A 12929-nucleotide genomic window follows, 5' to 3' on the forward strand; every position below is an offset into this window, starting at 1 on the left:
CACTGGAGAATGGCAGCCATCATTTATTCTCTTCTCTGCAAATCTGTAGCACTTCCTGCTGCTGCTGCTGCTGTTCTTCTGAGATGAGCACCAGGAAGTCTTGGCTGGTGAGATTTTAAACATGTTTGTAGTGCCAGCAGAGTAGAAACTGAGCTCTGGGCTGCTCTGGAGATGGGCTCAGCTGTGCAGGGAGGAGGGTAAGTGATTTAAGTAGCTCTGAGTGGGTGATAGATTAGCAGGGCCGGTCCTAGGGTCTCTGGTGCCCCCCTGCAGACTATGTTGGTGCCCCCCAGCATCTCCTTTCTCTTTTCTCCCACCCTGCCCCTGTCCAGCGATTCTCCGCCCCATTCCCCTCCCATTTATGGCCACCTGCCCGCCCTCTTCTCCCCCCAACATCCCCCTTTTTCTTCTTGCCACCCTGCGTGGTTTAAGTCTTTTTTAATTTACCTCCGTCCCAGCGGCTGCGTCATTTCAAAGCCCTGCCTGTCTCTAGGCTTCCCTCTCTTCATGAGTTCGTTCCCTCAGAGTCCCGCCCTTCAGGAAATGACATCAGAAGGCGGGACTCTGCGGAACGAACTCACGAAGGGAGGGAAGGCTAGAGATGGGCAGTGCTTTCAAATGACGCAGCTGCTGGGACGGAGGCAAATTAAAGATTTAAACCCCCAAGGGCGGCGCGATATGGCACCGCAGCAGTTCCCTTGAAGGCAGGCGCCCCCCTGCGGTGCTTACCCCGCTTACTGGGTTTGACCGGCCCTGATATTTAAAAATACATTGTACAGTTAGTTTTTTTACAGGATCAAGTTGCTTGGAGGGGGGGGGAGGGAGAGACAGTGGATGGAGTTCAAAGTGAGGCAGGAAGGTAGGGGGCATGTGCTGAAAATCTTCTATTTAAAAACTGCTGTCTCTTGGAAAAATATTGACTCAGTAGAACTGCCAGTCTTCAGGCTTCTCGATGTTTTCATTGCCACTAGATTCTTTTATAATAATCTTTTTTTTTTTAAACTTTACATTTTGGAGGTTGATTTTCACAAACCTGTCTTCAGCAAGGTAAATATGTGTGCGATGTGTAGAGAATTTGCAAGGGGAATTAGCCCAGATAGCTTCCCTCTGAAAAGTCACTAAAAGGTACATGTCCCACACTTTGCCTCTGCAGAACAAGAGTGAAGCAATGCACATCCATTTAAAAATGGAATTGCACAAATGTCTTTTGATTCCCTGGGAATACCTTTTTGGCCCTGCCTTAAAGTATGTGCAATTTGAACATCCATATGCACTTGAACCACTCTGAAGGGTGAAATGTCCACCCCAGGGGATTTAGTCAAATTTCTTGGCTACCCAGTAAGGTCCCTTTTGAGAATTGTTGTCTTTGTATATTAGATTAGGCATGTCCTGAAGCCATGTAGCCACCAGTGAGACTGTCACTCCAGCTGTGAAGAAACAGACAGACATTTTAGATTTCATTAAAAGACATGCCAGAACAGGTTCAATTAAATCCCAGGATGGAAGAACAAGCTCTCAGACTCATTCACTATGGTGGCCATTTTAGAACAGCTATTTGCATTTGAGACATGCACAAACTAGTACTTAAATGATTAACTTGCATAAATATCTAAGTTCCCATTTTACAAAGCTGGGATAAACATGTCAAAAACCCAACTACATGCAAATGAAAAAGGGGTGTGGTCTGAGTATATTGTGGGTGGGACTAGGGCGTGCCTAGAAGTTACACATTTGTTTCCCATTTCAGAATAAATATTGATGTCCTACCTAGGGCTGCACTGAATATTCATATTTGATTCGATTCAGCCCTAAACAGTGCCCCAAATACATTATTTCTCTTTGGTCAAATAGTGATTTAAATTCGAATATGACTAATCCGAACCTCTACTGTGCTAAATCCTACTGAAATAAACACTTGATCTCTGATCTCATGTTGCTTCTTTTATTATTTGTTATGTTAAAGCTCAATGCCCATTATTTGTATTTGGTATTCATATTCGGCCGAATAATATTTTTTATTATTCGTATTTGGCCGAGTAGTAAAATATGCTATTTGGTACAGCTCTAGACTCCTAAGAGATGAATGTCAGGATTCACACCTACTACCAAGCACATTTAGGTTTTGGCAAACTGCTCTGATTCAGTAGCACTCCACTGGTTGGATTATGGGAGGTTGCCCCCATAATATACATCCCGTTCAAACACGATCTAACAAAAATCACCTACGAAATCAACTTCGGCCTCCATATCATGAACTCATGGGCAAACGCATTCCAACTAAAGCTCAATACAGAAAAAACACACTGCCTTATCCTCACATCCCAATACAACACGAATATACCCACAAATTTAGTCACCCCAGATTGCGCCCTCCCCATCTCAGTTAGCCTGAAAATCCTGGGCGTCACAATCGACCGAAACCTTACACTTGAGGCCCAAGTTAACTCCACAATCAAGAAAGTGTTCCACTCAATGTGGAAACTTAAACGTGCAAAGCCATTCTTCCCGAGGGCAACCTTCCGCAACCTGGTTCAATCAATGGTGCTAAGCCAAGCTGACTATTGCAATGGACTTTATGCAGGATGCAAAGAACAACTCATAAAGAAACTACAGACTGCTCAAAACACAGCAGCCAGGCTCATATTTGGAAAATCGCGATTCGACAGCGCCAAACCGCTACGAGAAAAACTGCACTGGCTCCCAATCAAAGAACGCATTACTTTCAAAATCTGCACCCGGGTCCATAAGATTATCTATGGCGAAGCCCCGGGTTATATGTCTGGCCTTATAGACCTACCAAAAAGAAACACCATGATCATGATCATGATCATCATGATCATACCTAAATCTTCATCACCCCAGCTGCAAAGGACTCAAGTATAAATCAATCCACAGATCCAGCTTCTCCTACATAAGCACGCAACTATGGAACACATTACCAAAAGCCAAAAAGACAACGCACGACCACCTCAACTTCCGGAAATCACTAAAGACCGATCTGTTCGAGAAGGCATACCTTACTGATCCAACTTAAGTGCCTGGACTCAGCAACACAACGAAACCAACGAACATTATATAACTCTTATTCTCTCGATTCTATTATGTGTCTGTAACACATACATCTCATTCTCTACCACATCACTCTGTATTTATTTCATCACCGGAGGCGGCTTACGCCTCAAGGTAATATGTAAACCACATTGAACCTGTAAATAGGTAGGGAAATGTGGGGTACAAATGCAACAAATAAATAAAATAAAATAAATAATCCCCCAGTGGTTTGCTTCGCCCCCCCAAAATAAAAGCCAAACTAGCAAGGGATGCCAGTTTTTTACACTATCAGGAAAATACATATTTATATACAGTATAGTCTTGATTATCCAATGTAAATGGGATCGAACTGTTGTCAGATAAGTGAAAAATTGGATAATACGGGAAAAAAAAGGTAAATCTTTAAAAAATGCACGGAAAACATACTTTATGCATATAAAACAGGCATAGGGTATCTGTATTTAAAATACAGTATTGTTTATTAACACTAGCCAGCAGCGCGTGAAGCTGGAAAACGGGAAGAGAACCTACGCACTTCTTAATGGCAATGCAAAGTCATCAGCGGGGGGTGGGGGTCTGTCGGATATGACGGATGGCAACAAGTCAGCTCTGGGAGTATTTAAGAAGATCCCACACAGGTGACTGTCCAGGAAAGAACTTTATTGGCACCAAAAATGGACCCAACAAGCATATAATCCTGGTGCACTGCTGGATGTTTCTCCCACTATAGAGATTTCTCCATAATCACAGAAGTTTGTGATTTGTTTAGACATACTGACGTTTATTTAGACCCTGAAACACCCGAATGGTCAGTTCACATCCATATGTGTCTTTCACACCAGGATTATATGCTTCTACCATATCCCATACCTAGAAGTGTTTGTACGACCCTTGAGGCAGACAGGTTGTCCCGACGAAACACGGTCCCATGTTGGGTCCATTTTTGGTGCCAATAAAGTTCTTTCCTGGACAGTCACTTGTGTGCGATCTTCTTAAATACTCCCAGAGCTGATACTTCTGTTGTTTCCTCTACTTTTTTGTTGCCTTTGGACATTCATAGAGGTGTTTTCCTGTTGTTGTTTGCTCTGGATATGCCGGATGGTAAGATATTCGAGACTGTACTGTATCTGCGCTGTCTATGGTAATGTATATGCTGGATTTCAACCCATCAAAAGTTTGACATTTTTTTTCTAAAATAGATGTATGTGTTGCACTTATTCAGTGCATAAACTTCTATTTTTTTCTTTAGTTTAGAACAGCCTCTAGGTCAGCAGATTCTATCCTAAAATAATAGTGAAACTTGAGATGTCCTAACCTGGGCATCTCAATTCCGACTTTTACATCCTTTCTAAAATGGAGATGCCCAATATCATCTCTGGATAATTTTCATGGTGGCCTAATACAAAGTGTCACAGCCTGCAAGGAATCTGGTTTACTTCAGGCCAATATGGCTACTTTCTGCAGTGTTTCCAGTGGTTCTGGTGGCCATTGATGGAATAAAAGGCAATTCTTGTCCAGCAAAAAGAGTCACAGCCTGGAAATGTGTGCTTGGCTGCTGTCTGTGTGATGCTGGTTTTCTTTTGCAGCCTGCTGGTTGGAAAATTGACACAGACCCAAAAAGGAGTTGCACATGTACAACCTTTGCAAGCACTTTTTGCAGGAGTTCTGGACGGCAGAGGATGAGAAATAGAAGATTATAGGGTCCAAGCAGGCATTGAGCGTACTTAACAGTAGTGCTTCGTCCCTCCAGCTGGGGTTCTCCTGCTGGATGTAACCCACTACATGGGAGATGTTGTATGGTGCAAAGCAGATGATGAAAACTGCAACGGTGGCCAGGACAAGGCCCACAGCTCTCTGCTTCTTCTCACGGTGGATGTGAGGTGAGGAGATGAGGATCTTAACAAAGCTAAAATAGCAGTAGGTGGTCACAATGAATGGAATGCAGAAGAGTGTGATCCCAAGCTCCAGGCGGAAGGGAAGAAGGATCTTCAATTGCTCTTTGGTGAAGTTGTCATAGCAGAGGAACCTCTGGCTGCTATTCTCCCTATACTGATACTCTGTGATGTAGACGATGCTGCAGTGGGCAAAGGAACAGAGCCATAAGAAGCAACTAACAGCTATGGCATAGCCAGGTTTCCGGTACATCTTGTACTTGATTGGGAAGGCCACACCCAGATAGCGCTCCACACTGACAGCGGTCAAAAACAGAGTACTGGAGTAGATAGTGCTGAAATAAAAGAGGCCACTGAGAGGGCAGAGGAACGAGGGCAAGGACCAGTGGCCCTCCAGGACCTCAGCTACTTTGAAGGGCAAGAAAGCTAGGAAAGAGAGGTCCGAGACGGTCAGGTTGAAGAGGAGAATGGCGTTGGGAGTAGGCTTGGATCGCAATTTGTGTATCAAGGCATGGAGTGCCAACAGGTTGCTGGGGAAGCCAGTGATGATGGTAACGATATAGATGACCAGGTACAGCGCTTTGCATTCTGGTTTGGGAACCATACTGAATTCATTTCCCCTAGAAATAAGAACAAAAAAAGACTCAGTTATTGGGAATTGTACTTTACATAGCACCAATATAATATGTTTATAGTACTTCTACATCAAAAGCCAAAGAATAACAAAGAGCTAGGCACCACAGAGATATCTACCTCGTTGTTCTTTAGACCCTGGTTATGAGCCCATTGCTTCTTTTACTTTGGGTAACTTCTGTATCATCCTATTCCACCTGCTGAGTCAGTAATGAATGAGATTTTGGAGGTCATTTGAGAAGAATGTGTAATTTACATGTGTAAAAAACCTGATTTGCATATGTAAATGTTTAAACCGCTGCACGTAGTGATTTAAAAAGCCGCTACTAACACATATATACTTATAAGCAATGTAGTTTGGACAGGTTTGAAAAGTATCGGTCCGATGTTCAAAAGGGTTTATATGTTTAGTGATGAACACTAAAGGGTCGATAGTCAGTCGGCATCGCTTAGCGTTTTACTGACTGCCTCAGGCGTAATTCCCAGATATCCAATGCTGTGCTCTTGCACGTAATATCTGGTTTTGCGGAACCCACTACTACTAATCATTTCTATAGTGCTACTAGACGTATGTGGTGCTGTATACATTACATGCAGGTATTTCTCTATTCCTAGAGGGCTCATAATCTAATTTGTTTTTGTAGGTGTGGCAATGGATGGTTAAATGACTTGCCCAAGGTCACAAGGAGCTGTGGTGTGAATCAAAGCCCACTGCACTAACCATTAGGCTACTCCTAGTAACACATAACCAGTTAAGTTTGGTATTCAGCACAACTGGCTATGGGTTACTGCATAAAGATAGGACTGACTTTGATGCAGTCCTATTTATGCGGTTAACCTAGCTGGTTAAGTGCTGAATATTGGCACTTCACTGGCCAAGTGCCAACTCAGCCCCCAAAACACCCCCAAAATAGCCAGTGTGCAGATCAGTGCTAACTGGTTATTTTCTGTGGTGCTAACTGGTTAAGTGCCACTGAAAATGACTGGTTAGGCCTGAACAGGCAGTTAATCTGGCCAGGAGCTATTTCTGGCTGGTTACATCGCACTGAATATCGAACTCTAAGAAGACAAATCTTTAACTGGGCACCTCCACATAGTCACCCAAGACTGTGTGGCAGAAGCACTATTCTATAATGGAACCTGTGCACCCAGGGTCTGCTATAGAATAGAAGCATAGCCCAATATTGGTGCACCGAACATTTCGACGCCTGTAGCTACTCCAGCCATAGAGCTGGTGTAAGTGTCATCATCTGAATGCAGCAGGGACGAGTGTAACTTACAATATTCTGTAAGATATGCATGTAAGTGGAGGCCCCGCTTATGTCCTACCCTTGTGTACACCCCCTCACAAATATGCATTATAGTAGTATTTTGGAATATGTACACACAAATGCTCACCTTGCGTGTATATGCTAGTATTCTAAACAGTCATGCAGGCAACGGGTGTGTATATGGAAGTGCCCAGTTTACAGATTTGCTCTTTAGCAGCCTAATTCTGTATAGTATTCCACAAGTTAGATGCCAATTCGGCACTTAACAGTTGACAGTCAAATGGAAGTTAGGTGCCCGAACGTGGGTAATTGGCTTTAAATGCCCGAACGGGAGTAATCAGCAATTAGGTGCCTAACTGCAACTAGGTGCTATTATTATTATTATTACAATCCATTTGTACCCCGCGCTTTCCCACTCAAAGCAGGCTCAATGCAGCTTACATAGTAATATGGATTACAGGATATTGATGAGAAAATAAAAATTAAATATAACAGAATAACAAAAGTGATAGGTAGGTAAAGAAGGAGAGGGGTAAAGGAGTAGGAGAGGTGTAGGTGTAGGTGTATTCTATAAGATAGTGTCTCAGTGCTTAAGTACTTCAGTACTTTAGTGCTTCAGCAAAGACCAGAAAAAGCAGACAAAAGGTTGCAAATTATCACTGTCATCTGCTGAGCAAGATGTAAATAGGAACAACAAACAGTTTGAAATGTTTATATGTGAACGCCAGAAGCCTAAGAAATAAGATGGAAGAGTTAGAATATATTGCACTAAATGAAAAATTAGATATAATAGACATCTCTGAGACTTGGGACACTGTCATACTAGGGTACAAATTATATCGTGGTGATAAAGTGGACAAATTGGTGGAGGGGTAGCATTGTATGTTAAGGAGGGCCTTGAATCAAATAGAAAGTTCTGCAGGAAACAAAACACATCTTGGAATCCCTATGGATTGAAATTCCATGTGTAAAGGGGAAAAGGATAGTGATAGGAGTGTACTACCGTCCTCCTGGCCTGGATGAACAACAGATGTAGAAATGTTATCAGAAATTAGGGAAGCTAACAAACTGGGGAACACAATAATAATGGGTGATTTCAATTATCCCAATATTGACTGGGTAAATGTAACATCAGGGCATGCTAGGGAGGTAAAATTCCTTGATGAAATCAAGGACTGCTTTATGGAGCAGCTGGTGAAGGAGGCAATGGTGCTGGGCTGCTTGATAACAGTGATCATAATATGATCAGATTTGATATTGCAGTGGCGTAGCCAGAAAACCAATTTGGGGTGGGCCTGAGCCCAAAGTGGGTGGCACAAAAGTTTCTCTGCCTCACCCTACCTTCACCTCAGAATATAAATACTTTAGCTAATGAGGATCCTCAAACTCTGTCAGCTGAAGACTTCCTCTGAAAGTGGCCAGAACTTCCCTTTACCAAGCTTGGCAGGCAGCAGCAACATCCCTAAGCGACCAAAGCTGGCACCCCTTGCATCTTTAGTTGTCAGTAACTCAAAGATGCTGTCGCCAACTGCAGAGCTTGGTAGAAGGGAGCTCTGACTGCCTTTGGAGGATGGATGCTTGGGGAGCCCCACCAGCTATAAAGCAAGGGTAAGGGCCAGTGTTAGACATGCTCTGGCCCAGGTCAGAAAATAAAGGAGGGCACTCTCTCCAATCCCCTCTCTTCCCTGCCTCCCTTCCGATTTTGTTACCTGCCATTACTATCACACTGACAGACCCTCACCAAAAACAGAACAAGGGATCACAAGTTAGAAATAAAAATATTTACACAAAAATTGAATTGAGAACCCCAAGAAGTTAAACTTAACATGTACTACAACCCTGAAGAAATAAAAACAAAAGTGCATTTCCTTTCTACTGAACACAATGCAAAGACATTTGCTATGCACTTTTCACAAAGCTAACATATTCCATTTAAACATTCAAAATAAAATGCTTTTTTCTACCTTTGATGTCTGGACATTTTATTTTTCCATTATGTTGCTTCTAATTTCCTGTCGTGTATTAATTCTCCTTCAAGTGACTGCTGTGCATTTGTCTTTTCTCCTCTCTACTGTCTATTCCCTCACTACATCTACCTCTGACATACTGATCATTCCTTTTTAGCTCTTTCCTCTTTTTTTTTATTTTCTGCCTCTCTGTCAACTCAAATTTTACTCTTTCTCGCCTTTCTCCTTCTTTTTATTTTACAGCTGCCTATCAGATCGTCATCTTCTTCTCTCATCCACTGGCTCTCCCATTACCCAACTCACTCCTTCTCCAGCCATTCCCTTTCATCTTTAATCTACTCCCCATTACTATATTTCTATCTTCTGTAATCACTATCCTCTCATCCATTTCCTTGCCACCCTCTTCCTCCTCCCCCCTCCAGCATCTCCCACATGGTTCCACCATTCCCAGCATCTTCCTCCATCCACCCTTCTAGCTCCCTGTCCCTTCTCTTCATTCCTCCCCTGTCCCCCATGGTCCAGCATTTCTCCCTCTCTCTCCCCTCACTCCCATTGTCTGGCATCTCTCCATCATTCTCATTTGCTCCTGGATCCAATATCTCCCTCTCTCCCCTCTCCTATGAATCTCCCCTGCCTCTCATCCAACCCCATGTCCTACATCTCCCCCTCTCTCCCATTGTCCACATCCTTCTTTCCCCCTCCCTTGTACCCCAGATCCAATATCTGTCTTCCCTCTCCTTCCCATGCAGCATTCTCTTCCTTCCTCCACCATGTCCAACATTTCTGTCTCTCTCCCACTGTCCACCATCTCTGTCTCCCCCTCCCTTGTGCCCCAGGTCCAATATCTCTTTCTCCTCCTCCCATACAGCATCTCTCCCTTCTTCCCATCCACTATCATGCCCAACATTTCTCCCTCTCTTCTCCGTGCACCATCTCACCCTCCCCTCCCATATACAAGATTTCTCCCTTTCTTGCCCCCCTCTACCCCTTTGTCTCTCTCTCTCTCTTCCTTCCCTCCACCCTCATGCACCATCTCTCCCTCCTCTTCACCTGTGTCCAACATTTCTCCCTGTGTTCTCCCTCCCCCTCCATGCAACATTTCTCCTTCTCCATCCACCCCATATCTCTTGTCCCTATCCCCCTCTCCCTCCAGGCAGCAGTTCTCCCTCTCCTCCCACTATACAAGATTTCTCCCTCTGCTCTGCTGCCTGCCTGGTACCTTGGCTCAGCCCCAAATGTAGCTAAGCGCACCTCTCCCCAGGCTCCGCTTCGCCGCATGATTGTTGCTCCCTGCACTCTTCCTCTCGCCCGCCACGCTGCATGCAGCGCCGACATTCACGCAGGCAGCCGCGCTCCCCCCCGCCGTGTCCATCTGGTCCTCTGATGAACTTCCTGTTAGGACCGGATAGATGTGGCAGGGAAGAGCGCAGCCGCCTGCATGAATGGCAGCACCGCGCGACAGGCGAGAAGAAGAATGCAGAGCGATGCAGCGAAGCGGAGCCTGGGGAGAAGCAGCGAGCGAAGAAGGATGTGAATGGGCGCCTGGGCGGGCCTGGAGGGAACGTGGGTGGGCCTGGGCCCATCCAGGCCCACCCGTGGCTACGCCCCTGTGATATTGGCTTTGGAGTAAGTACACACAGGAAATCCAATACATGCATTTAACTTTCAAAAAGGAGACTGTGATAAAATGAGAAGAACGGTGAAAAAAAATACATAGAGGAGCAGCTGCGAAGGTCAAAAATTTACATCAGGCATGGATGATGTTCAAAAATAGAATCCTGTAAGCCCAGGCCAAATATACTTCATGTATTAAAAAAGGAGGACGGAAGACCAAACAAAGCCGGCATGATTAAAAAGTGATGTGAAGGAAGGTATTAGAGCTAAAAGAAAATCCTTCAGTATATGGAAGAAGGATCCAACTGAAAATAATAGGAAACAGCATAAGGAATCAAAAGTCAAATGCAAAGCGCTGATAAGGAAGACAAAGAAAGACTTTGAAAAAAAGATTGCATTGGAGGCAAAAACACATAGTAAACATTTTTGTAGGTAAATTTTTGTAGGTATATTAAAAGCAAAAGAATTGGTTTGATCGCTAGATGACAGAGTGATAAAAGGAGCACTCAGGGAAGATAAAGCCATAGTGGGGAGATTAAATGAATTCTTTACTTCGGTCTTCACTGAGGAAGATTTGGGAGAGATACTGGTGCCAGAAATGGTATCAAAGCTGATTAGTCAGAGAAATTGAATGAAATCTCTATAAACCTGGAAGATGCAATGGTGCAATTTGACAAATTGAGGAGTAACAAATTGCCCTGGACTGGATGGTATTTATCCCAGAGTACTGATACAATTGAAAAATGAACCTGCAGAACTATTGTTAGTAATATGTAATTTATCTTTAAAATCAAACATGGTACTGGAAGATTGGAGGGTGGCCATTGTAACGCCGATTTTTAAATAATATTCCAGAGATGATCCGGGAAATTATAGACCGGCGAGCCTGACGTCAGTGATGGGAAAAATGGTACAGACTATTATAAAGAACAAAATTACAGAGCATATTGAAAAGCATGGATTAATGAGACAAAGCCAACATGGATTTAGTGAAGGGAAATCTTACCTCACCATTCTATTACATTTCTTTGAAGGGGTGAACAAACATGTGGATAAAGGTGAGCCGATCGATATTGTGGATCTAGATTTTCAAAAGACATTTGACCAAGTATCTCATGAAACACTCCAGAGGAAATTGGAGAGTCATGGGATAGAAAGTAGTGTTTTATTATGGATTAAAAACTGGTTAAAAGATAGAAAAAGAGTAGGGTTAAATGGTAAGTATTTTCAATGGAGAAGGGTAGATAGTGAAATTAGTGGAATTAGAAAAGGTACAGAGAAAGGCGACAAAAATGATAAAAGGGATGCAACGACTTTCCTATGAGGGCTCTTCAGCTTGGAGAAAAGATAGAGGTCTAGAAAATAATGAGTGGAGTAGAAAGGGTAGATGTGAATCGTTTGTTTACTCTTTCCAAAAGTACTAGGACTAGGGGGCACACAATGAAGCTACAAAGTAGTAATTTTAAAATGAATCTGAGAAAATATTTTGTAACTCAATGTGGAATTAAACTCTGGAATTCTTTGACAGAGAATGTAGTAAAAGCAGTTAGCTTAGCGGGGTTTAAAAAGGTTCGGATAATTGGCGTTGTACTGTATTCAAGTTTCTCCACTTCCTTACAGATTTCCAAATTAAAAAAAGATTATAACTGCAAAGGATGTAACAAAAACATATTAATTACTCTCATACTGAACTAAACGTTTACTGGAAACTTAAGGAAAAAGGTAGCTCCAATCACAATCACTTTAGACTTAAGTTGTAAAAAAGACTTCCTTGTTAGTTGTGTAGCATGAGAGACATCAGGAAACAACAAAATAACCTGTCCACAAATAGCTTAGCTTTCACAATTACAAACTTCTGGCCTTCTTTTTGCAACGAGACTAACAGGGTAGCACGCTTAGTTATCGTATCCTATGAGGGCTTTGAAAAAAATGAGATAAATCAAGACTATCAGGTGTATTCAAAACATCCCTCCCTCCCTCTTCTCTAGTCTCCTTAGTACTTCTAGGTAAATAACAAGCTTTAACCACATTAGAAAATTCAAAATCAGCTAATGAGTCACTGGGAAATTTAAAAATCTCAGATTTTGTGCCCTATTTAAGGGGGTCTTTTAGAAAGCATTGGTAAGCCCTACATGGGCTTACTGAATGCTAAATCAGGACTACCGCCAGCCCAATGTGGCCACCAGTGGTAGTACTACCCTGAGCACACGTCCCAAGAAAACCCCCAGAAATTGCTTGCATGGCAGTAACCCGGCAGTAATTGGGCATCCCTTATCGCCACCTCAATGGGAGGCAGTAAGGGCTCCCTGCCGCATGGCCACACTGTAAGAGTTCTCTTACTGCGTGGACATGTTTGTCTGTGGGCTTGTTACCTGCTGTGGAAAAAAGGGCCCTGGCACACAGGAAAAATGACTCCCTCCACTAGCGCAGGGCCCCTTTTCCTGCAGCTTGGTAAAAGGACCCCTAAATTTTCAATCACTTCCGGCTGCATGTGAAGCATT

General features: G+C 43.3%; 1 protein-coding gene across 2 annotated transcripts in view; it reads right to left on the minus strand.

Annotated features, from left to right (window-relative positions):
- Window positions 1-973: 973 nt before the first annotated feature.
- The window catches only part of LOC115476166 (free fatty acid receptor 2-like), an 85525-nt gene continuing 73569 nt past the window's right edge, over window positions 974-12929 (minus strand). The window contains exons 2-3 of one of the 2 annotated variants that reach the window (XM_030212384.1): window positions 4367-5563; window positions 974-1427 (exon numbers count right to left, since the gene is read on the minus strand). In XM_030212384.1, coding sequence (XP_030068244.1) covers window positions 4579-5547 — 969 coding nt within the window. In that variant the 5' untranslated portion in view covers window positions 5548-5563 and the 3' untranslated portion in view covers window positions 974-1427; window positions 4367-4578. Of the gene's footprint in view, window positions 1428-4267; window positions 5564-12929 lie in introns of those variants that run through there. The other variant, XM_030212382.1, reaches the window with a different exon arrangement.

Source organism: Microcaecilia unicolor, chromosome 8 (assembly GCF_901765095.1).
Source record: "Microcaecilia unicolor chromosome 8, aMicUni1.1, whole genome shotgun sequence".
Lineage (NCBI taxonomy): Eukaryota > Metazoa > Chordata > Amphibia > Gymnophiona > Siphonopidae > Microcaecilia > Microcaecilia unicolor.